General features: G+C 40.2%; 2 protein-coding genes across 7 annotated transcripts in view; one reads left to right on the top strand and one right to left on the bottom strand.

The window, feature by feature from the left end:
• Positions 1–27,613, bottom strand: part of ZNF146 (zinc finger protein 146) — a 69,982-nt gene that overhangs the window by 21,796 nt on the left and 20,573 nt on the right. Inside the window, exon 2 of the mRNA XM_061386071.1 lies at positions 22,826–22,892. The gene's annotated coding sequence lies outside the window, so the exon portion shown is untranslated. The remainder of the gene's footprint in view (positions 1–22,825; positions 22,893–27,613) is intronic.
• Positions 235–27,613, top strand: ZNF565 (zinc finger protein 565). 6 transcript variants are annotated; one of them, XM_061386047.1, is made up of 7 exons: positions 254–321; positions 2,479–2,553; positions 13,588–13,661; positions 18,163–18,289; positions 19,156–19,251; positions 24,944–27,005; positions 27,057–27,613. In XM_061386047.1, the coding sequence occupies exons 3-6, from the start codon at positions 13,653–13,655 to the stop codon at positions 26,194–26,196; spliced, it is 1,485 nt and encodes a 494-aa protein (XP_061242031.1). In that variant the 5' UTR covers positions 254–321; positions 2,479–2,553; positions 13,588–13,652; the 3' UTR covers positions 26,197–27,005; positions 27,057–27,613. The 6 variants fall into 6 exon arrangements, with proteins under 6 accessions (XP_061242026.1, XP_061242032.1, XP_061242031.1 ...); XM_061386046.1 differs by lacking the exons at positions 254–321; positions 2,479–2,553 and adding exons at positions 8,442–8,530; positions 9,125–9,215; XM_061386044.1 differs by lacking the exons at positions 254–321; positions 2,479–2,553 and adding exons at positions 8,442–8,530; positions 8,636–9,215.

Genomic DNA, 27,613 nt, shown 5'->3' with positions numbered 1-27,613 from the left:
TCTCTTTCCCCCAGCCAACTTGGCGGCCTCTTCCTGTGATTATGAGGCTCTCAGAGTGAGTAATCCTGACTTGGAGGAAGATAAGTTCAGGCATGGTGGAAGGTTTGGAGAGGGAACCCCTTTCTTTGAAGGCTTTCGTGGGCAGTGTCAAACAGGCCAAGCCCAGACTGTGCGGTATGAGGACGCCATCTTTCTGTGGCTGGACTGGCTCTGGACTACGTTTCCCAGAGTCCACAGTGGCCCAGCGTTAGGTCTCTCTTGACGTCGTGGCGAGATCTTTAGCTCCGCAGGGACCCGGACGCGACCAAGGGAAGGCAGAAGGTGAGGGGTCTGGGACTCTGGGGCGGGGACGGGGCGTGTCCAGAGAGCCTCGGGTTTTTGCGGGCTGGCGGCTGAGGATGCGAGATTCTGTGTGTGGCTTTGTGTGTCATAGTGTGAGCAGATTATGCGACTGTGTGTGCCTTATTGGGTGTGAGGTTGTGACTGTGTATAAAGATGTGGAGGTGTCTCATTGTGTGGTTGTGTCCTTGTGTGTCCTAAAAGCGAATATGTGGCTGTATTTGTGTGATACTGACCATTTGTTCAGCACCAAGTGTAGCTGTGAGGTGCCTGTGACTCCAGTGCTCTGACAGATTGTGACTCCAGACAGTATCGGGATGGGGTATGATGTCCATTCTTCTCTGCTCACCCTTGCCTGTGCCGGAGAGTTAGGCGATGAACCTTTAAAAATGCCCTGATCCCTCACGATTGCTTTTTCTTGATTCTTCTCCAAGAGATATATTGAGAGAACTAATGTTGAACATTAAAAAGCCAGGTTCTCCGTCCATCAGTTTTTCTTCTTTCCCTGAAACCCTTGTTTTTCGAGATGTGTGCTTAAACACATACACAAGTAATTCAGCCAAATATGAGGACTAATTGGCTTTATTCAACTTCTGAATCCGGCAGTATCCCATCTGCTGCTGCTAAGTCACTTCAGTCGTGTCCGACTCTGTGCGACCCCATAGACGGCAGCCCACCAGGCTCCCCTGTCCCTGGGATTCTCCAGTCAAGAACACTGGAGTGGGTTGCCATGTCCTTCTCCAATGCATGAAAGTGAAAAGTGAAAGTGCAGTCACTCAGTCGTGTCCGACTCTTAGCGACCCCATGGACTGCAGCCTACCAGGCTCCTCCGCCCATGGGATTTTCCAGGCAAGAGGACTGGAGTGGAGTAGCTACTCCAAAGGGTTGTACAAAATGGAAGTTTTTTACGGGCAGTAGAAAAGTGGGGCAAGAAGTTATTAGCAAAAGAAAAGAAAGGATTATTTTAGGCCAGGACATCTTTTTGGGGAAGGGAATGGCAGGGATCTTATCATGCAGATTACCTCACTGGTGCTAAGCAGGAAATTTCAGATCGATTTGTTTAAAGAGCACATTTTCTTGAGAAACATTTAAACTGGAATTAAGTCTCGGTTTGTTGTTATGGGACACATGACTCCATTTTAGGCTTTTTTTTTTTAACACGTGCTTTCCTTTTCTTCTGAAACTTCTTGCCTAACAAGCCCCACACCACCATTCACCTCCAAGTGAACTGGAGTCCTGTATTTGCTGTTGGAGTCAGTTACTCAGTGCCATGAAGGTAAACTGAAAGGCCCACACTTTGCATATTCCCTGCACACCTAGTGTTCATCTAAATGTTTTAAACTTTTCATTTTAAATGCTAAAAAATAAAAATAAATACTTAAAACTGTTGCAAAAATAGAATTCCCAAATACTCTTAATCCAGCTCCTCTGTCAAGACCAGGAGATTAACAGATACACTGATAGATACTGATATTGTTGTTGTTGTGTTACTGGGTCCAAGGTTGCTCTGCTCACCACAGGTAGGATAATGAATCCAGGAGACGAGGTGTTGAGGCAAGGAAGAGACTTTAATCAGGGAGTAGACCAACCAAGAAGATGGCAAGCTAGCGCCTCAAAATAACCGTCTTATTGGGGTCTAGATGCCAGGTTCTTTTATAGATCAGAGAGAAAGAAGCGATGAGGAACTAAAGTCCAAAGACAGAATAGAAATGGAGATGCAGGGGGAAAGTCAACTGAAAGGGTCTTCAGTCTTGCAAAATATCTCCAAGGGAATGTTCAGCCTTCGGAAGGGGTGTGTTAACCTCTTCTATTCACAGGTGGGCAGGGACAAACTATCTCTCTATCAGCTGAACAAAGGCACTTTAGTTTACAGTCGAGCAGAGGGGCAGGGTCCTTCAGGTAAGCCATTGAGTATGATTATAATAATAAAAGCAAGTCAAAGAAACAGTTTTCAACATGAAGTCAGAACTGGCTTCCTCCCTGCAACAGTTGTTCAGTTGCCCAGTCATGTCGGACTCTTTGTGACCCCATGGACTGCAACGTTCCAGGCCTCCCTGTCCCTCACCATCTCCCGGAGTTTGCCCAAGTTCATGTTCAGTTATACTAAGAGTTAATAATTAATCTACAACTTTTGTTCAGATTTCATCAATGTGGCTTAACTGTCGTGTTTCTGGACAAGGATCCAATCCAGGATCATATGTTGCAGTTAAGTTGGTAACTGTCCTTAATCTTCTCTTTTAATTTTATTGTATTATTATTAAAAAAATTTTTTTTGCTACACTGCATAGCACATGGGATCTTAGACTAGGGATCAAATCCCATGTATTGGACACATGGAGTCTTAATGACTGGACTATGAGGGTGGGGGTGGGGAAGTCCTCCTTAGTCTTCTTTGATCTGAAACAGTTACTTACTAGGGTTTCCCTGGTGGCTCAGATGGTAAAGTTACTTACTAGGGTTTCCCTGGTGGCTCAGATGGTAAAGTGTCTACCTGCAATGTGGGAGACCTGGGTTCAATCCCTTTGTCAGCAAGATCCCCTGGAGAAGGAAATGGCAACCCACTCCAGTACCTTTGCCTGGAAAATCCAGTGGACAGAGGAACCCTGTAGGCTACAGTCCATGGGGGTTGCAGAGTTGGACATGACTTAGTTTTTCATGACCTTGACACTTTGGAAGAGAACTGGCAATTTATTTTGTAAATTCTGCAATGTAGAATTTACAGCCTCAATTTGAAGTTGTCTGACACTTCCTCATAATTAAATTCAGAGTATGCAGTTGAGGCAAAATGAAAGTCACTCAGTCGTGAAAGTCGCTCCATTGTGTCCAGCTCTTTGTGACCCCATGAACTGTACAGTCTCTGGAATTCTCCAGAACAGAATAGTGGAGTGGGTAGCCGCCATTCTCTTCTCCAGGGGATCTTCCCAAACCAGGGATCAAGCCCAGGTCTCCTGCATTGCAGGCAGATTCTTTACCAACTGAGCCACCAGGAAATCTCTATTGGGAGACATAAGATCAATTTGTCTCATTATTAGCAATGTTAACTTTAATTTGCCAGGTTTCATCACTGCAAAGTCATTCTTTTTTAATTACAATTAATGTGTCTTATGGAGAATTACTTTTTAGTCTATATGCTGTTTCTTATCCCACTTTCACCTACTACATCAATTGATAAATTCTTGCCTGAAAATTTATTACCAGGTATTTTCCAAATGCTTTTTTTTTTTCAGATTCTGTTATTTATTCTATATTTATTCATTATAATTTTGTTAGAAATAAATTTTCCTTCTCCCCATTTAACTTACCAACTCTCTGGATTTAAGTTAAGTACTATAGGTTACAATCCATTACTATCACTATTTTATTGCTGAATTATCCCAAATTTGACCACTGGAAAATCCTTTGGATTGGCTTCTGTATCCTTTCAGTGTGTCGGCTTAATGTATTTATTTTTAGTATTTCCTTATTTTCCTGCACCACAAGATGTTCCAAGTTGATACTGTACTTTCCCAGCCCTAGTCTTTATGAAGTGACTTAGCAGCAGCAGCAGCATACTGATATAGATAATCCATGATTTCATATGATCTCTCCAGTTCAGTACCACAGCACTTCTAGCCTTCTCCATTTCCTTTTCTGGAATTCCTTTCTCTGACAGTAAAAAACTTGGCTTTCATTAACCACATATATTTATTTATTTTCTCAGTCTTAAGTAGAAAGTAGTTTAAGAATTGCTAACCCATATCCCCAGACCTCATACGGTACTTTTTGTACTTAGTCTTACAGTCCGTAGTGAAAACACAGTTGTTGTTTATTCACTAAGTCTTGTCCAGCTCTTTGCAACCCCGTAGACTAGAGCCCACCAGGCTTCTCTGTCCATGGTATTTCCCAGGCAAGAATACTGGAGTGGGTTGCCATCTTCTTCTTTGGGGGATCTTCCCAACTCAGGAATCGAACCCACGTCTCCTGCATTGGCAGGTAGCTTCTTTACTACTGAGCTACCAGGGAAAGCTCCCAAAATACAGTACCCAACCCCAAAAATGAATAAAAATAGTTTTCCCTGTACCTTTCTATATGGTAACATTACTCATTTGTAATATACCTGGGTTCATTTGATACTATATGTATTTTATTTGGGGTTCCCAAACACACATCACACATCTTGGTTGATTGTAATTGTTTTTTGAGTATGTGAAACTTTAACATATTGTGAAAGACAGAATTAGATCAAAAGGTCTACTCAGTTATTCCTCCATCATTCCATCTCTTCTAATTTCATTCTCCCATTCTTTCCACACTGTTCCCAGTCACCCATTGTAGGTAACCAACCAATCTCAGCTTGTTGGGGGTTTTATGGTTTAATATACATAACATAAAATTTGCATTTTAATTCTGCTGTTCAGTAACATTAAATGCATTTACATTGTGCATATATACCACATTATGTTGATTGGTTTATTTATCCGTGAGAGCTTAGGTTACTAACATCTTTTCACTTTTGTGAATAATGCTGCTGTGAACATGGGTTTACAATGATCTGTTCAGGCCCTGCTTTTCCTTCTTTTGGTTATATATCCAGAAGTTGAATTGCTGGATCGCATAGTATGTTTATTATTTTGAGGAATCACCATACCGTTTTCTAAAAGAGCTGCACTGTTTTATTAATACATTCCTACTGGCAGTGCACAAGGTTCTGATATCTCTACATCCTTGCCAGTGCCTGTTTCTTTCTGATTTTTCTTTTTCTTTTTTTTAATAATACCCATCCTAATGAGTGTGAAGTGGTATCTCATTATGGTTTTGATTTTTGTAAACTGTCCATCTCTTTTTCCTGTTTACATTCATGGTGCTTTTTTGGTTTGGGGATTTTTTTTTTTTTTTGATGCTTTGTCACATGTTTAAGAATTCTTTACACATTAGGAATATTAGTTCCTCATCTGTGATGTATGGTGCAAGTGTTCAATATTTTCTCCCTGTTTGACAACTATCTTTTGACTTTGCTTCCCTGGTGGCTCAGCAGTAAAGAAGCTGTCTGCAATGCAGGAAACCCGGGTTCTGTCCCTGAGTCAGGAAGATCCTCTGGAGAAGGGAATGGCAACCCACTCCAGTATTCTGGCCTGGGAAATCCCATGGACAGAAGAGCCTGGCCAGCTACAGTCCAAGGGGTCGAAGAGTTGGATACTACTGAGTGACTAACACACACTTTTGACTCTGTTTATGTTATTTTTTTTTCCATTGAATGTTTTTAATTTTATATAGTCAAATTACCAGTATTTTCCTTTATTGTTTCTAGATTTTGAAAGCCTTTCTTGATCTCAGAATTAAAGGGGAATTTACATGTGTTATCTTCTAATAATTGTAGGGTTTCATCTTTTACATCAAGCACCCTGATCCATTTGGAGTTTAATCTTGGGGTATGGATTTAATTTTGTATTTTCTAAAGGGCTCTACAGTTTTCCTAGCACCATTTATTAAAAATTTTCTTTGCCCCAGTGATTTGAAATGTGATCTCTATCATATACTAAATGTCCTTATATACTTGGTTCTCTTTATAGGCCTTTGGGTCTCTTCCACTGGTTTTTCTGTTTATGAACTACTGCCACACTTTTTTTAATTAATGAGGCTTTATGGTACATTTTAATATCTAGTACAGCTACTTTGCTGATGTTCATTTTTTTACTGTCAAATTGTTCTGTTTCTCTTTTATACCATCTCTGCAGCAAAGAGTTCTGTTAGCATAGACCTACGTCTCTCTTTTTTTGATAGATCATATGATAATTCTATTTTTATTTATTTTAAATTAACTTTTATTGGAATATAGTTGCTTTACAATGTGTTAGTTGTACAGCAAAATGAATCAGCCATACATACACATATATCCTCTCCCATTTGGACTTTTTTTTTTGTTTTTTCCATTTGGAATTTTTATAATGAATTCCTTTGGGTCAGGCATTAGACATTTATTAAGAATTACAAATATGCAAAATCCTAACCTAGAACACAGGGAGACAAAATACTTTAAAAAAGTGAGTCTCTATTTTTAAATTACAGATAATATAATATGGGAGATAAAACTGGTATACAAATGTCCAAAGCAAAGGATGATAAAGGGCACTAGTTCACTCTGCTATTACACTGTATGAATTCTTAGGAGGAAGATATTTGTATGACCAGAGAGCAGTCATTGTCATGTCATCACATCTAAGTCAAACTGATCCCATAAGAACTCTGAGGAGATGAATTGAGTCACCTGTATTTCCTGCAATTTTCATTCTAATTTTCAGAAATCCAAAATATGACAAGAGGAGCAAGGTGCCTCTAGAGCTGTTCAGAGAACCCTGAGGCCAATAGGGCAGGTTACAAAAACATCATAAACCCATCTGGCAAGAAGAGCTGAAAGGAAGCATCACTATACACAGGACTTGGCCTCAGTGACTTTTAGGTTCTTTTCCAGCCACATAAATGTAGTTACCAAATCAAGAAGTTTGCAACTATTGGGAACTGACCAAGTAAAAATAACAAAAGCCATTCTGTGAAAGAGAACTGCTTTTGAATATCCTGAGCTATTATTTCATATTCAAAGGAAGATTCTTAGAAAAGTACTTTCTTTTTCATCTGCTACTTGTCGGAGAAGGCGATGGCACCCCACTCCAATACTCAACCATCCCATGGATGGAGAAGCCTGGTAGGCTGTAGTCCATGGGGGTACGAAGAGTCAGACACGACTGAGCAACTTCACTTTCACTTTTCACTTTCATGCATTGGAGAAGGAAATGGCAACCCACTCCAGTGTTCTTGCCTGGAGAATCCCAGGGACGGGGGAGCATAGGTTATATTTAAAAATTAATGCATGGTTATTGAAAAAATACACTTAAGTAAAACTAAGAAAATTGACAATCACAACCCAGAAATAACCAAAGTAATCTGTAAGGATAAAAATTTCCAGAGGGACTTCTACTGGCTGTCTAGTAGTTAAGATTCCACACTTCTAGTGCCTCCACCACAAGGGGTGCAGGTTTGATCCCTGGTCAAGGAACTAAGATCCCACATGCCTCACATGGCACAGCCAAAAAGCAAAACACACAAAACTTCCCAGATGTGTTCAGTCTGGTTTTTCTATCTTGTCTACTTTGATATATACATGTATTTTACAAATGAGACCACATGATGCCCAGTTGTTTTGTAATCTTTTATTTCACTAGCCATATCTTGAATATTTTCTATGTTATGAACTACTTTATTACTACTAAATTTGTGAGTACTCAGCATTACCATTTTATAGAAATCTTTCACTTATTTAATATGCTGTTGTCTGACTCAGAATCTTGACCATTGCCCAGGATTGTACATACCTCTGTGTAGATTTTGGGTTGATTTTAGACTGGAAAAATTTATGTTTATGTCCATAAAGCTCAATACATATAAAAATATGACATACAGGAAAAGTTTCAAGTTACATCAGAAATTCACTTAGAATATCAGTGTCATGTGAGTATTTTGACAAAGGTATAGGTTGGCTTGTCAACAAAAGGAATAACTAGTTGTCAATAGCCATAATAATCAGTGATCAGGAAGTAATGTTTTAAGAAATTTTCATCTTAATACAGTAGTTTCTTATTTATATGTAGGTTTTTTTGTATTTAATTATGTTTAGAAATTATTTGGGGGCTTTGTGTTAAAATGTGGTACATTTTATTTTTCCACATTTTAAATATTGGGAAAGATGCTCCGAGTTGGAGTTTTTACTCAGGATGATTGCTTTTTCAGGAACAGGTCACTGATGTAAGGTGACAACACCTATACAGACGTGCTCATGACCAGCGACGTCTCCCACTACCCCTACCCAGGTGCTGGCGATCCAGTCCAGTATCCTTGCCTGGGAAATCTCACGGATAGAGGAGCCTGGCTGACTAGTGTCTATGGGGTGGCGAGTCACGACTTGGCGACTAAACAACAGCTACAGGGGACTGGAAAATGTCATCTGTGTGCCCAAAAGTGAGTGGAAAACTAGATGCTTGAAAAACTGGATAATGGTGAAACTTTAGTAATTAAATTAGTAAAGTCTACCACACTGGCTAAGACCCATTTCTTTTTCTATGTATAGAAAGTTGCTTCTGGATATTAGGTGTGAATTCTTTTTAGAACAAGGAAGACATCCTGGGCTGAGGAGAGAGACTGACAAAAGGCCTGTGCATAGGTGAGAGTGTGTGTGTGCGTGTGGGGTCACTTTAGTCGTGTCTGACTCTTTGCAACCCTATGGACTGTAGCCAACCAGGCTCCTCTTTCCATGGGGATTTTTCAGGCAAGAATACTGCCATCGGTTGCCATGTTCTCCACCAGGGGATCTTCCTGACCAGGGATTGAATCCTCCTGCTTATGCCTCCTGCACTGGCAGGCATTTTCTTTACCACTACCACCACCTGGGAAGCCCAGGTGAGTGAGGAGATGCAGGCAACAGGAAGCCTTTTATATGAAAGCTTACGTCCTCTGGGAACCAGGAGCTCTCAGTCAGTCCCTCAGTGGCTCTAGAACTACGTAGATTAAGCTCCTTCAGTACCCAAGTTCCCAAAGGCACTTGACTGTCACTCATATCATAGTTTATACATACTTTAGGTCTTCTGGATCTCTCTTCCATATCTCTGTCCTTTATCTTCAGAATTCATCTTATCTTCAGGTCTTCTACCTTTTTTATTCCTTCCTTTCACTCTTCTGTAGGCAATCTTATTTAGTATCAGAGCTTTAAATAGCAACTGAACATCAGTAACTTCCAGTTTTATATTCCTGCATTTAGACTTTCTCTGAACTCCAAGATCAAACATCTAATGGACATTTGGTATTTCCACTTGGATGTATAATAATCATCTCAAGGATTGACGTAAAAGGTAAAACAGAACCCGTAATTGGTCCATCCAAACACGCTTCTGTCATAGTCCATTGTGTTAAAAAATGGCAACTTCATGAGAATTCCTTGGTGGTTCAGTGGTTAAGCCTTGGGCTTTCACTGCTGTGGGCCTGGGTTCAATCCCTGGTTGGAGAACTAAGATTCTCACAAGTCATGTGGTGCAGTCAAAAAAAGGGCAGCTTTATACTTCTAATTGCTCAAGCTAAAAACCTTAGCATCTTCTTGGCCTCTTTTTTTTTTTTTAATACCTAAAGTCAGCAAATCCCGTCAGCTCTTCCTACAGAGAATATCTAGATTTTGATCAGTTCTCATCACCTCCCCTGCAACCATACCACCCTAACACAAGCCCTTCATCCCTTGCCAGGATTACTGCAGTAACCTTCTCACTGGTCTCCCTGCTTTGGCAATCCCACACACACATACCCCACCCCCCACCCCCATCGTCTTAGTCCATTTTTCCATGAATAATCCCTTTTTAAAAAATATATATATATTTACTTATTTATTTATCTGGCTTCTCTGGGTCTTAGTTGTGGCATGTGGGATACAGTTCCCTAACCAGGAATCAAACCAGGCCTCCTGCATTGGGAGCCTGGAGTCTTGGCCACTGGACCGCCAGGGAAGTCCTGAGTGATCCTTTTAAATGAAAATTAGATCATGTCAATCCTTGGCTTAAAATGTTTCAGTGGCTTCCTGTCTTACTCAAGAATAAAAATCAAAGTTCTTACAATGGCCTATAAACCCCATGTGATCCAACTTCCATCTTCCTCTCTGGCCTTCTTTTTCTCACTCACCCCATTCCAACCCACTCAAGTCTCCTTCCTCTTTGTTGGCAGAGAAACCTGCTCTTGTCTTGAGGCCTTTGCATTTGTTTTTCCCTCTGCTAGCACTGCACTTCCCCTAGATATCTGTGTACCACGTGTCATCTTCCCAGTGAAAAGCATCCTCGGGCTGCTCTTCATTCCCCCAGTGCTCCCTGTCTCTCCTTAACTGTTTTATTTCCCTCCACAGAACTTTGACCTCTTTACATATAAACAGGAATATCAATGTCAGTGTATCAATATTTGTTACTTTTTCCATTAGAACTTGAGATCCGTGGGAGAGGGGCTGGATTTGTTATCTTCCTTACATGTAGAACCATGCCAACTGAGGTAGGAACATAGGAAAGAATTCCTGACTCTTTTTTTCTCTCTCTGCGTGCATATTCAGTCAGATGCCAGAGCCTGTTGATTTTACTTCTCCAGCATCTTGAATTCATCCCCTTCCTGTTTCCGCTGTCACTGTCTTGGGTCAGGCCCTTTGTTTGGGAAAGGACAATCACCTTTCAGTTGATCTCCCTGACTCCAGTTTTACTCCTCTCCACAAAAATAATCTGGCCATATTGGCCCTATCTCTTCCTTCTTTAAGTTCTTCAGTGGCCTTCCATTAATTTCTGGTGAAAATCAAACTTTTATATATTTGATCAGTATTCATTGGTCACCTTTATCCTTCAATCACTGTGGCAGGTGCCATTCACAGTGATGATGAGACCTGTCCTCATAGTTAACGTTGTAAGCATTATCTACATGCATTATGTAGTGCATGCATGCTCAGTCACTTTGGTTGTGTCCAGTTCTTCATGACACTATGGACGGTAGCCCACCAGGCTCCTCTGTCCATGGAAGTTCTCCAGGCAAGAATACTGGAGTAGGTTGCCATTTCCTACTCTAGGGGGTCTTCCCTACCCAGGGATTGAATTTACGTCTTTTGCAACTCCTGCATTGTAGGCAGATTCTTGACCGCTGAGCCATCTTCCTCTAGATTCTAGAATTAATTAAATTTAAATCCAGATTAACTAAAATTAAATTAAGAACTCAGTTCCTGGGTCAGACTATCCACATTGCAAATGCTTAGTTTGCCACATGTGGCTATTGGCTGCGTTATTGACAGAACAAGATGTGTAGATTTCCCCCATCACAAAGGTTCTATAAGACAGCACTGGTCTGAACTCTGCCCCAAACTATGCAAGTTATTCCCAGTATTCTCTGCTCTCCAAACACACCATCTACGTTTGGTCCACTGTTTTTGCCACTACTCTTCACTCTGCTCACAGTGCTCTTCTGTCCCCTTCCATATGTGTGCGCTCAGTCAGGACCAACTCTTCGTCACTCCATGAACTGGAGCCTGCTGGGCTCCTCTGTCCATGGGATTTCCAGGAAAGACTACTGGAGTGGGTTGCCATTTCCTTCTCCAGAGGATCTTCCCAACCCAGGGAGTGAACCCATGTCTTCTGTTTGGCAGGTGGATTCTTTACTACTGAGCCACCTTCCGTCCTTTTTTTGTCTATTAAATTCTCTGATTTTGGGGCCCCAGATCACATTCTGAAATCTTCTTGACATCACCCCTCAATGATTTAGTCTTCCTTCTGACTGTCCTCACCATAGTAAGCTCCTTGCCTCTCTAATTAGAACCAGCCTCTTTAAAAAAAAAAAAACCCTGAGTTCTGGGACTTCCCTGCAGTTCAGTCATTAAGAATTAGAGCTTCCATCCAACTGCCATATACTCTTTACTGCTGCTGTTTTGCAGAGCACTTAGGAGTTACTAAGTACATATTTGTATAATGCTAGATGAGGTTATAATAATAATTCTTCACATAAGATTATAATTTGTACTTATGCAATGATGATATCCCCCAATGCTGAGCACATAGTATGTGATCAATAACTATTTGTGAATAAATGAATAATTTTAACTTCAAAGAAAAAGAATCTGAAAGTAAAGATAATTAAAAAAAAAAAGAATCTGAGTTTCCACTGCAGGGGTTGCAGGTTTGATCCTTGGTCAGGAAACTAAGATTCTGCATGCTGCTCAGTGCAGCCAAAAACACAGACAGACCAAAACAACCCCCTCCCTGCATTCTCCTAATTTTGAAGTAGGCTGCTCTCCACCAGCCTCAGCAGCTGCCAGCCACAGAAGGAATCTTATTCTTCAGGAAAGCAGTGGAGAGGGCTTAGGTGGAAAATAAGGATTGCCTGGCCAAAAGGCTTCTAGGAACTGAGTTCTCACTCAGGTCAGTATTCTGCATGTGCTCGTATGCTTGTAAGATGCCTGTATTACTGTGGTTTCCTTGCTCCTATCTGGTTAGTCCAGCTCTGGTTGGAGGCTTTGACAGAGCCCCTCATATGGATGGCGTGGCCCCTTTTTGGACTTGGAAGGAGAACGCAGAGCCAGGGACATACCCAAGAGGTTTTGCCTGTTGAGCCCAGAAAAGCTGGAAGACTTTGTCTAAGGATGTCTTTTTCATAAGGTTTGGCCTGCTCAGGCGTGCTCTGCTCCTAGCCTGTAGGTCCCAGTCTGTAGGCACTGTCCTCACATGAAGGCTGAGTGAGTCTGTGTTGCAATCTTCCTTGCCTCAGCCACAAAGGAAGGTCTGCTTGGAACGACTGGGAGCTGTCTAGGCCCCATCTGGGGTATAGATTAGCATTAACAATAGGTGATGCTATCCCAGTCTCTGGGACAGAGACTGTCCCAGCCAGAACCCCACCTGCGGAGATGCTTGGATTCTGTGTGAGTGATGGAGCACATTCACCTTGATTCCATCTTTCAGTTTCCCTATGGTCTAGGAAAGGGCTGGGTTTTGTTAACTTATTAGTTCTTGGTATTAGTGTTGTGTGGGGAGTCAAGGAGGTGGCAAAAGAAGCCAAGCAGGGACCCCGGAAGTACAGTTGTTTTAAGCTTGTCTGTTTAGGTGGTTTATGGCTAAATAAAAAAAAAAAAAAAGGTCACTCAGTTGTGTCCGACTCTTTGAGACCCCATGGACTGTACAGCCCGCCACGCTCCTTTGTCCATGGAATTTTCCAGGCAAGGATACTGGAGTGGGTTGCCATTTCCTTCTCCAGGGAATCTTCCCAACCCAGGGATCAAACTTTGGTCTGCTGCATTGCAGGCAGATGCTTTACCGTCAGAGCTATTGCTGCTGCTGCTAAGTGGCTTCAGTCGTATCCGACTCTGTGCAACCCCATAGACGGCAGCCTACCAGGCTCCCCGTCCCTGGGATTCCGGCAGCCCACCAGGCTCCCCCGTCCCTGGGATTCTCCAGACAAGAACACTGGAGTGGGTTGCCATTTCCTTCTCCAATGCAGGAAAGTGAAAAGTGAAAGTGAAGTTGCTCAGTCATGTCCGACTCCTAGCAACCCCATGGACTACAGCCCACCAGGCTCTTCCATCCATGGGATTTTCCAGGCAAGAGTACTGGAGTGGGGTGCCATTGCCTTCTCCGGTCAGAGCTACTAGAGAAGCCTAAATAAATGCTGTCTCTAATTAAGCTCAGTTTATGAGATGTGCCCCTTCTCCCCCCTACTCTGTTTTTTCAGGACTTTTCACTTGTTCAACAGAAGAATCTAAAGAAATCCAAGCAGGACAGGTGGTTCTAAAAGCCATGATCCAGGTAAGTGGAAATTTCCTCTATTCTTGAAATAATATCAACATTTGTGTTCCTTATCCTGAAATTTTCCTGTCTTATGTGATATAAAGAATAATAAAATGAATGTCTTGCTTGAGCCCCATTCGATAACCTGCTCTCAGTTCCTCCATTGCAGGGAATGAATGATGATGCCCCCCCCCGACCCTACTTCTGGTTGCCCTCTCTTCTCTAGCAGTGTTCTTACCAGAGCACCAATGGAGCAGAAGTATATTCTCTTGAGAGAAATACGAGAGCTGCCCTTATCAGAACCGTGGCTAAATAGAGCCAAAAAGAAGATAACCTTGACCTTTTCCATTAACCCAAGTAGTTTCTTTTTTTCTCTTTGATTTTTAAATGTCACCTCCCCCATAAAAATCATAAAACATTTCACACTATCAAAGAATATATACAAAAACCTATCTATAACATGCATGTGATATAAAGAATAATAAAATGAATGTTGGTATATTCATCACTCAGCTTAATGTACCATCTGAGGAACCCCCCCATATCCCTTCACATATACTGCCTTGCTGGTGTTTTTTTATTTATTTATTTATCTGTGGCCGCGCCAGATCTTCGTTTTTATGTGAGGGCTTCTCTCTAGTTGCGGCAAGTGGAGCTACTCTGGAGTTGCGCACAGGCTTCTCACTGCGGTGTCTTCTCTTATTGCAAAGCACAGGTTCTAGGGCTCAGGCTTCAGTAGTTGTGGCCCAGGGGCTTAGTTGCCCTGCAGCATGTGGGATCTTCCAGGATCAGGGACTGAACCAGTGTCCCCTGCATTGCGAGGTGGATTCTTAACCACTGGACCACCAGGGAAGGCCTGCCTTGCCAGTGTTAATGACTGTTTAATTTTGTGTTTGTTGGTACTTTGATTCTTATTTTTTTTTACTTTGATTCTTATAATAATTTTGCCATACATGGATTCATGCATGCGTGTGTGCTGAGTCACTTCAGTTGTGTCTGACTCTTTGTGACCCTATGGACTGTAGCCTGCCAGACTTCTCTGTCCATGGTATTCTTCAAGCAAGAGTACCAGAGTGGGTTGCCATGCCCTCCTCCAGCGGATCTTCCCAACTCAGGGGTCAAATCTGCGTCTCTTATGTCTCCTGCATTGGCAGACGGGTTCTTTACCACTAGCGCCACCTGGGAAACCCACATGGATGCCTACTAAACAATTTGCTTTTGAGTTTTTACTTTTTACTTTTAGAGTTTGCCATTTTTTAATTTGATGTACACTTATCATACTCTACTTTTTACCAGATTGTTTTACTCAGCACAGTGTATTTTCAAGTCTTTCATGTTAAATTGTGTAGCGCTAGGTCAGCCGTTCTTAAAGTGGTCCAGGAAGCCTTTGAGACCCTTTCAGGAGGTCTAGGGGCCAAAATTACTTCAATAATAATACTAACACATTATTTCCTTTTTTCACTCACAACTCTAATGAGTGTACAGTGGAATTTCCCAGAAGCTATATGAAATGTGTCATCCTAACAGACTGGGGAATTCCCTGGTGGCCCAGTGGTTAGGATTCCAGGCTTTCACGACCGTGGCCCAGGTTCAGTCCCTGGGTGGGAAGCTAAGATCCTGCAAGCCATGTGGCGTGGCCAAAAAATTAAATTAAGTTGACCAACAGGTTGAATACAGAAGGTATGAAAATCTCTTTCATTCAGCCAGTCATTAAAGAGATTTGCAAAAATATAAAACAGTGCTACTAAATTCTTTTTTATTTTGATGGTTATTTTTCATCAAATGCGTTATTTATATTAACATGTAACAGGCTTATTATTAGTTATTTAAATAAATTGATAGTAATTTAAACATTTTCTCTCTATTAATTTCTAATATGGTATATTTTAGTAGATTTAACCAGCATTAACAAAAGCCTTCAGTAGCACTAACAGCTTTATTTATTATACATATATATAATTCACATACAGTGAAAGTCATCCATATAAGTGTATTGTTCCGTGGTTTTTAGTATATTTGCAGAGTTGTGCAGCTGTCAGCACAGCCATTTTAGAACATTTATATCACTACCAAAAAATAATAATCCTGTTTGCATTAGCCATCACTCCCAAACTCCCTTCCTTTTCCCCTGACAACCACTAATTTACTTTCTGTCTCTATGAAATTGCCTATTCTGGACTTTTTGTATAAAGGAGTCATCCAATATTTGATCTTTTATGTGTGATTTTTCTTCTCAGTATGTTTTCAAACTTCTATCATACAGCATGTATTTGTACTTTGTTAATTTTTATAGCAAGCAATATTCCATGGATATTGTAGACCACATTTTGTTCATCAACTCATCAGTCTTTGGACATTTGAATTGCTTCTACTTTTTGGCTATCATGAATAATGCTGCTGTAAACATCAGTATATACCAGTGTTTTTAGGTGGACGCTTTTCTCTGTACCTAGGAGTGGAACTTCTGGGTAGCTTGATAACTCTCTAACATTTTGAGGAACTGTCACAACGGTTTTCCAAAGTGGCTACCCCATTTTACATTCCTACCAGCAATCTAAGAGGATTCTAGTTTCTCCACATCTTCACCGAAATGTGTTTTTGGAAGTTTTTTTGTTTTGTTTTCTTCTGTTTTTCATAATAGCCATCCTAATGGATGTGAAGTACCATTGTATTGTGGTTCTGATTTGCATTCGCCCAATAATCAGTGATGTTGAGCATCTTTTCATATGCTTATTGGCCATTTGTATATCTTCTTGGGAGAAATCTCTTCAGATTCTTTGGTTAGTTTAAAATTAAGTTGTCTTTTTTATCATTGAGTTGTAAGAGTTCTTTATATATTCTGGATTCAAGTCTCTTATCTGATATACAAATTGCCAGTATTTTCTCTCAGTTTTGTGGGTTGGATTTTCACTTTCTTTATGAAATTATTTGCAGAACAAAAGTTTTTAATTTTGATGAAATTTATTTTATCTTGTTCTTTTGTTCTTTTTGTTTATTTTTGGTGGTTAGTGCCATGCCTAAGAAACCATTGCTCAACCAAGGCTAAGAAGATGTACTCCTATGTTTTCTTCTAAAAGTTTTATGATTTTAGCTTTTACATTTATATCTACAATCTATTTTGAGTTAATTTGCATTTAGATACTCACTTATTCCAGCACTATTTGTTAACAGACTAATCTTTCCCCATTGAATTAACTTAATTGGTTTGTTATGTGGTAGTCCTTAGGGAGCTGGTAGACGATGCCTTTCTTCAAAGAGGCTTTATACCTAGGAGTGTCTCACCGACTCAGTGGACATGAGTTTGAGCAAACTCCAGGAGATGGTGAAGGACAGGGAAGCCTGGTGTGCTGCAGTCCATGGGGTCACAAAGAGTCAGACACGACTGAGAGACTGAACAACAAGAAGATGCCTTTCTTCAGAAAGGCTTTGTACCTAGGAGTGTCTCACATTGGGAAGGCTTTAATTTTTCTATTTCTCCCAACTGCATGAATTTTAACCTCATTAAAAATGAGACAACCAGTCATTATGTGTCTCCTAATGAGACGCTACAAGAAGAACACAGTACAACCTCTAACATATTTATGACCCTTTAAAAAATATGGAAGTAGAGCAGCATATTAAACACTACCATGAAGATGTGATGAGCCAAATGCAGAATCTGGGAAATGCTACTGATTCAAATGTTTGTTTAATGAATAAATAGCAATAAAACTTTTTAAAGGGGCTGTTAGAGACTTGAGAGATACAGGAAGTCTATAAACTAGTTTCAAGGGGTGGATTTTGTTTGAATCCTGATTTCAACAAACCAACTGTCAAAAATCATTTCTGGAAAAAAAATATATCTTCTGAGAAAATTAAGGCAATTTGAAACTTGACTTGATCTAGTTATTAGGAAACTGTTGTTAATTTTATTCCATGTGATAGTGATATTCTGGTTATTCCCTGGTGGGCCAGTGGTTAAGACTCTGCCTTGCAATGTGAGGGACACCAGTTCAATCCCTGGTCTGGGACGATCCCATATGCCATGAAGCGACTAAGCCCGTGTGCCACAATTACTAAACCAGTGCTCTAGAGCCTGCGTGCTGCAACTACTGAAGCCCGCATGCCCTAGAGCCCATGCTCTGCTACAAGAGAAGCCACCACAATGAGAAGCCCACGCACCACGACGAAGAGTATCCCCCACCCACCGTAACTAGAGAAAGCCCATGCTCAGCAACGAAGACCCAGCACAGCCAAAATATATATAAATAAATCTTAAAAAAAATTTTTAAGTCTAATCTGTTAGATACTAAAGTATTTGTGAGTGAAATACTATAATTTTGTATGTGGGATTCACCTCAGAAAACACCAAGGGTAAAAAATGGAAATGTGTAAAGCCTCTTAAATGACTGAAGCAGAGTAATGGATGCATGGGGACCATTATACTATACTCTATACTTCTGTGGATTTTGAAAAATTTTGTAATTTAAAATATAAAAGTCATTTCATTTATTGGCAGTGCCTGGGTTTATTGTTTCAGGGATTGGTGACATTTAGGGATGTGGCTATAGAGTTCTCTCAGGAAGAATGGAAGTACCTGGAACCTGCCCAGAGGGACCTGTACAGGGAGGTGACTTTGGAAAACTTTGGCAACTTGGTCTCACTAGGTAAGGACATTGTATAATACAGGAGCAGCCAGGAAAGATGGCTGCCAGGGACTACAGCAGTGGGAGGCTGTTATCCACTCTGGCTGGAGGGGGTCAAGGGAGGAAAGACTGCCACTGGAAAATGGTGAGAGCATAAGCCGTGGAGAAGGGCTGGCTAGCAGCAGGTGTAGCTGTATCCAGAACTCTTGGGTCAAAGGAGGAGGGGAGAGGAAAAAGAAATATCCTGGACTGTCTCTTCCTGCCCACTGATGCTTTCCACCCCCCAAACCCAGTGAGAAATAATAAGATCAGGGTAACACAGTCCTTACGTCCCAGGTGGATCAGTGGTAAAGAATGCAGGAGACATGGGTTTGATCCCTGGGTTGGGAACATCCCCTGGAGGAAGAAATGGCAACAACCCACTCCAGTATTCTTTCATGGAAAAGTCCCTGGACACAGAGGGGCCTGAAGGGCCACAGTCCATGTGACTGCAAAGAGTCAGACATGACTGAGCGACTGAGCACTCACACAAGCACACACATGCAATACAGGTAAACTAGGGCACAGCTGGGCATAGAGCAGGGCCAGGAAGAGTGAGGATTGGGGAGAAGGAGAAAGCAAATGGAGAATGCAGTTTCTGGTTTCTTCATGGTGAATTTCTAGGAAGACTGACAAGTGGCTGGCTAAGTTCCTGCTCTGTCTCCAAGAGAATTGTTTACTGCTTCATTGCAGTGCAAATGGATAGTGCCTTGGTACTTCCACCTTCCTAACCTGCGGACAGCCTTCACACCTCCCTTTGTGTAACGGCCTCTCTTCCTCAGCGACCGGGGACTGGGTTGGAGTTTGGGAACAGCATGATCATGCCCCATTTCTTTTCCTATAAACAGGACTTTCCATTTCTAAGCCCGATGTTGTCTCCTTACTGGAGCAAGGGAAGGAACCCTGGATGGTTGTGAATGATATGACAGGACCATGGTGCCCAGGTGAGTGAGAGCTGATCCAGTGGTGGGAAGTCACTGGCAATGACAGCCCTGCAGGAGTGTTAACTCATCACAGTAACTTGAGTTATTGTTAGGAAACTCCCTCAAAACCCTGCTAAGGAAGAAAAGCCTGAGACATGAGGCCATAAAGAACAGAGCATCCACTTCCAAGGGAACCTCACCCTTATCCCCATTAACTCCTTCTTGTTCTTTCTTCTCTCATGTTTCATCTCATTTCAAAAAGGAATGTGCCCCTTTCTTTCTTTTCACCTGTTCTTAGCATCATTTTTTCTGCAAATGTCTTCATTCCTTAAAAAATACTTATTTTCTTAAAGCAGCTTCTTGCTTTACCTAATTTAGCAATCCATTTATTCTCTTACCTTTTGAGAGGTTAGGATGTAGAATGACTGAGGGAATACTCTAGAATCAGATTTTGTGAGTTCACATCCTGGCTCAGTCACTTACTAGATCTATGAGTTTAGGTCAGTTACTTCAATTCTCTGTGCTTCAGTTTTCTCCTCTGCAAATATGATTAAAAATAGTGCCTTCCTCATGTAGTTATTGTGGCTTCTTTGTGAGTTAGTATGTGAAAATGCCCAGAACAATGCCAGGCCATAACAATAACTAAATAAATGTTAGCAAGTATTTGTAACTGGCACTTGCTCGATAGAGTTGGAGCCTTTGAATACTTGGTTATCAGTTACAACCTCCTGACTTCTTTGTATTGTTGTCATTTATTTCCCTCTGGGAGCATTTTTTCCTCTATCTGAAGAACACCCTTAAGATTTCCTTTTGTGTAGGTCTGCTGTTGACAAATTCTCTCAGTTTCTGACCACGTGAAAATGTCTTTATTCTACCTTCTTTCTTGTAGGATATTTTCACTGAGTATGGAAATCTGTGTTGGCAAGAGTTTTTTCTCAGCCCAAAGAACTCATTCCACTGCCTTTTTTCTTCCAGTGTTGTCAATAAGTTAAGTTGTTCCAGTTTGGGGAAATATTCCATGTGTATTTAAAACTAGTGTTCTTTGGATGGTACATTCACCTCTTTAAGCCTTTTTATTATATGGTTTAGAGTCTGGATGTCCTTTTAACGTTCTCTGTACTTGTACTGTCAAATTCGGAGAGCTGTTAATTGTATTATATATTTTGCTACTACATACAACATTTTTATTAATATAAAGGTGAAATATAGATCCTTGTTGCAAATTGTATTTGCAGTACAGTCCATCCTTCATTTTGCCACTTAATGCTTTTATTCTTGAATTCTAGTTTTTCTGATATTAATATAAAGTGCCCTGTTTTTGTTAGTTTAAAAAATTATGGTGTATCTTTGCTTATCCTTTTTAAAAATTGCCATTTTAAGTGTGTCCCTATAATCAGAATTAGTTTCCTTTTTTAATCAATTTTAATAGAATTTAATCCATTCTCATTTGTGATCATTCATATGTCTATTCTTATTCCTGCTGTCTTATTTTATATTTTCTGTTCCTCATTCTTTTTATTTGTTTCCTTCACATTTTATTGCCTTTCAAGCAATTTAGAGGTACAATAATCTTTAACTTGACTTTCAAGAAATGTGCTTAAACCTGCATTTCTCTTCCCACCTAAAGACTGAAATAGGATTTTTTTCCATTTAGTAAAAATTTTGGTTTTAAATATTTGTTTACTTAATTATTTGGCTGCACAGGATCTTTAATTGGCAGTACAGGAGCTCTTAACTGCAGCATGTGAGAGCTAACCCAGGGACTGAACCAGGCCCCCTGCACTGGGAGCTCAGAGTCCTAGCCACTGGACCATCAGGGAAGTCCTTCTTTCTGGTAAAGTTTTTTTCCGAAATATTTTGAAATCATTTTAGTTTAGACTTGTAGAAAATTTGCAAAATTATTACAAGGAATTCCCAAATACCCTCCACTCAGCTTCCCAGGGTTAAAATTTTATATAATCATAGTATAGTTATCAAAGCCAGGAAATTAACATCGGTATAGTACTATTAACTGATCTACAGATCTTATTAGAATTTCATCAGTTTTTCCCCTGATGTCCTTCTTCTACACCAGGATCCAGTCTGGGATCCCACATTGCATTTAACTGTTGTGTCTCCTTAGCATCCTCCACTCTGTGACAATTCCTGTCTTTCATGAGCTTGATCCTTTTGATGAGTTCTCTTTTGGAGAATGTCTCTCACTTGCGTTTGTCTGATATTTTCTACAATTAGACTGAAGTTATGCGTCTTTGGCAGGAATACCACAGAAGTGATATTGTGTCCTTCTCTGTGCATCATACCAGGGACTGCAACCCCCAATATGATGTTAATATCACCGGTAGTCTTAACTTGATCAACTTGGTTAAGGTTTCTTCCATATTTCTTTCCTGTAAGGTTACTACTTTTCCAACTGTAATTGGTAATTATCTTGGAGGGAGATACTTCGCAGCTACAGAGATATGCTATTTCTCCTCACTTTGCCCACTATAATTTTAGTGTCCATCTTATCTATAACAGTTAATACAGTAGTGTTGCTGTGTGTTGATTTTGGGTCCCTTATTTCCCCTGCATTTATTAATTGGAATTCTTCTGTGTGAAAGGGCTTTCCCTACCCCCTTTCCCATTCACCTGCTTATTCAGAGATTTACTTCTATCAGTATAGGCTATTTATTTATTTATGTATCCTATGAGTTGTAGTTCAGAAATACCATTGTTTATTTTGTTGTTCAAATTGCTCATTGGGAAAGCTTTGGCCATTTGGGAACATCTTCAGGTTGACTCCTATGTTCTTTTGGCATTCCCTCTTCCTGTTTTTGACTACTTCCTTATTTTCTGGTGCTTACAACATACTCTGGGTTTATCCTGTGTCTTTCTTGCCTCACTCCTGAAATCAGCCACTCCTCAAAGGAGACCTGGTTTCTTTGGTTGGATGGTATGAAATAGTATCTTTGAAATTCTTTTTCTGAGCAAAGTAAAACCTTAAGACCTTTACCATCTTTTACTCTACTATGACCTAGACCAGCGGTTGGCATACTACAATCTACGGGTCATGTCCAGCTTGTGGCCAGTTTTTTGTACCATCCCCAAGCTAACAATGGCTTATACATTTCATAAGAGTTAAAAATTATATATATGTGACATACACTTTATGTAGTCCATAAAACCTAAAAAAAAATTTACTATGTAGGCCTTTACAGAAAAAGTTTGCCACCTCTGCTTGGATTCACCCCACTCTAATCTTGTTTTAGTGATCTGAAATTCTTGCTTCATACTGTCATTTTTATAATTTATAAATGTATAGTTTGCATTATTCTTAACAGTAATGATATAAATCAGTCATCTGCACACTATGAACTATGGGCCAAATCTGTCCTGCTACCTGTCTTTATATAGCCTATGAGCCTGTTGAATTCTGTAAATGCCTTGTAAGAGCGGCATATACATAATTAAAATCATATGCTGATGGATTTATATCAGTATTTGGTAGAACTATCTATATGAAACATTTTCGAAAGTGAAGTACATAAAATCTGATTACAGATCAGCACTAACAGATAAATATTTACCATCAGTCCTGATGCTGGAGAGCACTAACCTTGAATTCCAGTTAAGTGAAATGTTACCTCCTGCAGAAAAGAATTCTATGCTTCTCATTCTTTGACCTGTATTAAAAAAAAAATTATTATGCTTTGAATTTCATCAATAAAAAATGTGTAGCAATTTGTTTTCTCTTTTATTATGTAAGTGCCTACATAACATCCTCATTTTTGTCTCTTGAACCACAAAGCCTAAAATAATTATCATCTGGCCTTATAAAGAAAATCCAACCCCTGATTCAGAGATGCAGTTGAAAGTCCATGTTTGAGGACAAAAGTATATATAATCAAAACTATATTTGCCATGCACTTAAATTAGCCTTAAATTAGCAAGACATCTGTACTTCAAAGCCCAGAAACCAAGAACCAGATTTCTGGTTCTCTTTGTACTTGGCTCTATCTTACATTTCCCTGGAAGACTGGACTCCAGAGTTAAGACTGAATAGTCATGATACATTGAGTTACTCAGTGTTTTCTTTCTGTGTGTATTAGGTTCCTACCCTTGTATAACACATTACCACAAACTTGGTGGTTTAAAACAACACATGTATTTTCTCACAGTCCTAGAGATTAGAAATCCAAAATATATCTCACTGGGGTAAATTCAGGGTGTCCAAAGGGCTTATTCCTTTGTGTAGGCTGTAGGTAAAGATCGGTTTTCTTGCCCTTTTCCAGCTTCTAGAGGCCACCTGCATTTCTTGGATCATAGTCCCCTTCCATCTTCTTTTTTTTTTTTTAATGGCTACACCACACAGCTTGCAGGATTGACCAGGGAAACCCACACCCTGGGCAGTGAAAGTGCTGAGAGCTTTTGAAAGTGTGTTTTAATCTGAGACCTGAAGAGAAAATCAGCCATGTAAAGGGTCCAGGACAGGATTCCTGATAGAGATCTAAGATGGAAAAGACCTAGATTTATTCTAGATGCTCAAAGGAGGGCTGTGGTTTGTTACTTGGGGAGGAAAGGGGAGAGTACTCAATTTGAAGACGCATTGTCTTTGGTGGAGATAGAGCAACAGAATGACTACAAGGACAAGCAGGGACCTGCTTTGCCAAAAACCTGTGAACCATGGCATTGAATTTGAAATTTATTCTAAGTGCAGTGGGGAGGCTATGAAAAAGTTTAAGCAGAGGTTTTCATTTGATTGGCACTAGCATCACATGGTAGAAAGTGTTAAAAATATAGATGCCTTATTTGTATGAAATGCCCTGAAAGGCAAATCCATAGAGAGAGAATTAGTGTTGCTCTGCCATTAGTGATTCCAGGGGCTGGAGGGACTGGAGAATGGGGAGTGGCTGCTTAATGGGCACAGGGTTTCTTTCTTTCTTTTTATTGAAATACAGTTGATTTACATGTTTTGTTAGTTTCTGCTGTACAATAAAGTGATTGTTATATATATATCTGTGTGTATGTATATGTATATTCTTTTCATATTCTTTTCCATTATGATTTATTACAGGAAATTGAATATAGTGCTGTACAGTAGGACCTTGTTCTTTATCCATTTTATATATAATAGTTTGCATCTGTTTGTCCCAAACTCCCATCCCAGCCCTCCCCCGCGCCCCCTTCCACAAGTCTCTTCTCTGTGTCTGTGAGTCTGTGGCACAGTGTTTTTATTTGGAGTGATGAGAACGTTCTGGAGCTAGGTAGTGACAGTGATTGCATGACACTGGAAATGTACTCTAAACCACTGAATTGTACACTTTAAAATGATTAAATGAGAAATTTCACGTTATGTGAATCTTAACTTTGTATTTCGAGAAGTATGTACACACATGTCTTGTGCCTACACCTGAAGATTTTGGTTCAGTGTAGGGTGGTTCTTGAAGAACATTTCTTTTGTTACAAGGCTTTCTGGATGATTCTGTCCTCTGGCAGAACTAAGAACCACCGGTTTAACTTGTTTTCTTATTCCTTTCTGGCACCATGTGAGGTCTCATCATATCTGTGCCTTCATGTGCTTTTTAGACATTGCACAGCAATATTTGAGGCTTACACAAGCAGTTCACCAATTATGGTGATTATTTTCATTCTTGTCTCTCTAATCTACTGGAGAATTTTTAAATTTCTCTTAGAGGGAAAGAACAAGTTGTATTTACTTTTTTTCATTTTGCAGACCTGGAGTCAAGATGTAAGACATTTCTGCAGAAAGATACCTTTGAAGTCATGTCATTCAATTGGGAGCTAATGGAAAGCCTTCAGTGCTATGGTGAAGACTGGGCATACAAAGGCCAGTTTGAAAAACAACAAGTAAATCATGAGTGCTGTTTTAAGCAAGTGAAGATCACCTATGGAAACATGCCCACTTTTGAGTGTGGGCATACATCACTCACCCTACATCCCAGCAGTGAGACTGGTGAGAAATCGATTGAATGTAATGAATGTGGGAAAGCATTCAGCCGTGGCTCACACCTTATTCAACATCAGAAAACTCACACTGGTGAAAAGCCCTTTGAATGTAAGGAATGTGGGAAGGCCTTCAGTCGTACCTCACACCTTGTTCAACATCAGAGAATTCATACAGGTGAGAAACCTTATGACTGCAAGGAGTGTGGGAAGGCCTTCGGTCGAACTTCAGAACTCATTCTCCATCAGAGACTTCATACAGGTGTCAAACCTTACGAATGTAAAGAATGTGGAAAGACCTTTCGACAGCATTCACAACTTATTCTGCATCATAGGACTCATACAGGTGAGAAACCCTACGTCTGTAAAGACTGTGGCAAGGCTTTTATTCGTGGCTCACAACTTACTGTTCATCGGCGAATTCATACAGGTGCTAGACCCTATCAGTGTAAAGAATGTGGGAAGGCCTTTAGACAGCATTCACAACTTACTGTACATCAGAGAATTCATACCGGGGAGAAACCCTATGAATGTAAGGAATGTGGCAAGGGCTTTATTCATAGCTCAGAAGTTACTCGACATCAAAGAATTCATTCTGGGGAGAAACCCTATGAATGTAAAGAATGTGGGAAGGCCTTTAGACAGCATGCACAGCTTACACGACATCAGAGAGTTCATACAGGTGACAGACCCTATGAGTGTAAGGACTGTGGAAAGGCCTTCAGTCGTAGTTCATACCTTATTCAACATCAAAGAATTCATACAGGTGACAAGCCCTATGAATGCAAGGAATGTGGGAAAGCCTTTATTCGTGTTTCACAACTGACTCATCACCAGCGAATTCATACTTGTGAGAAACCCTATCAATGTAGGGAATGTGGAATGGCCTTCATTCGTAGTTCACAACTTACTGAACATCAAAGAATTCATCCTGGTATCAAACCTTATGAATGTAGAGAATGTGGGCAGGCCTTTATTCTTGGCTCACAGCTCATCGAACACTACAGAATTCACACTGGCTAGAAAGCCTTGGTGTTAGGGACGTAGGGAAGCCTTTATGTGGAATTCATGCCTCGCTCAGTAGTAAATAATGCATAATGTAATGTAATTATTGTCAGAGAACCTTCATTTGTCACTTCTATTGTGGAACATCAGGTAACTCATACCACAAGAAAATTCAATAAATGTGGGAATTCTTTTTGCCTCATACTCACTGTTTACTAAGGGAATCAGGGAGCTTATACTGAAAAAAATTTAATATGAATATAGAAAAGCCTCATATTACCACTCGAAATATATTAAACTATGAGAATTCCTAATAGAAAATGACCCTATTAAAGTATTTATGGCTGTGCCTTTTGCCATTTACCTTATTTAATTAACATTATCTCACTTCCACCAATTACTGACTATACAACATTGCACAAATTATGCAGTGTCTGAGTTCCTCAGTTTATTTATTTTTAAGCAGTGATAATTATGTGTATCTAAATAGAGTTTTTGTGAGGACTGTCAGAAATTTTACATAAGCCCATGCTCAATAAATATTGTCATTAATTAATAACAGTATTACTGTTAAGGACATAAGTCCTAGGGTGGCTCAGATGGTAAAGAATCTGTCTGCAATGCCAGAGACCCAGGTTCAATCCCCAGATCAGGAAGATCCCCTGGAGAAGGGAATGGCAACCCACTCCAGTATTCTTTCCTGGAGAACCCCATGGACAGAGGAGCCTGGTGGGCTACAGTCCATGGGGTCTCAAAGAGTCGGACACGACTGAGCGACTAAGCATACATACATATTACTATTAAGGTGTTAGGAGTTCATGTAAGAGGTGGGCCTTATGAATATATCAAATGTGAAAAAACAGGAGTTCATGTAAGAGGTGGGCCTTATGAATATATCAAATGTGAAAAAACCTTCAAAACCACCTCTTCTGAAAAACAGTAGCAAAGTAATTATCATGAGAAGATGTTCATTTAAAGGGTTGTAAAATTTGAAGATTAGAAATGTAACAGAAGAGTAGTCAAAGAAATTTGCCCAACTAAGGAATCTAAAACCACCTCCAAGTGTAACTTCAAGAAAATCAAAACTAAAACTACAAACTAGAAGTGAATGACAGTTAATTCTGCATATCAAAACCAGTTCATGGGACTTCCTTGGTGATCCAGTGGTTAAGAACCTGTACTTGCACTGCAGGAGGCACGGGATTGATCCTGCATGACGCCTGATATGGTCAATAAATAAATAAACAGTTTGGTGTAACCAAAGCTGTACTCCTATCAGAACCCAAGGTATAAAGGTAGATTAAAGAATTCAAGTAAATCTCCAGCATCTACTCCTTGCCAATCACACTAAACACATTAAGTGAGTGGTCAACTAAAAGGGGGAATTATCACATCAACCCAAGTTAACAGGAAGAATGATTATTAAAAGAAAAAG

The sequence above is a fragment of the Bos javanicus genome, chromosome 18, assembly GCF_032452875.1.
Source record: "Bos javanicus breed banteng chromosome 18, ARS-OSU_banteng_1.0, whole genome shotgun sequence".
Lineage (NCBI taxonomy): Eukaryota > Metazoa > Chordata > Mammalia > Artiodactyla > Bovidae > Bos > Bos javanicus.
This window is presented reverse-complemented; position numbering and strand designations above follow the sequence as displayed.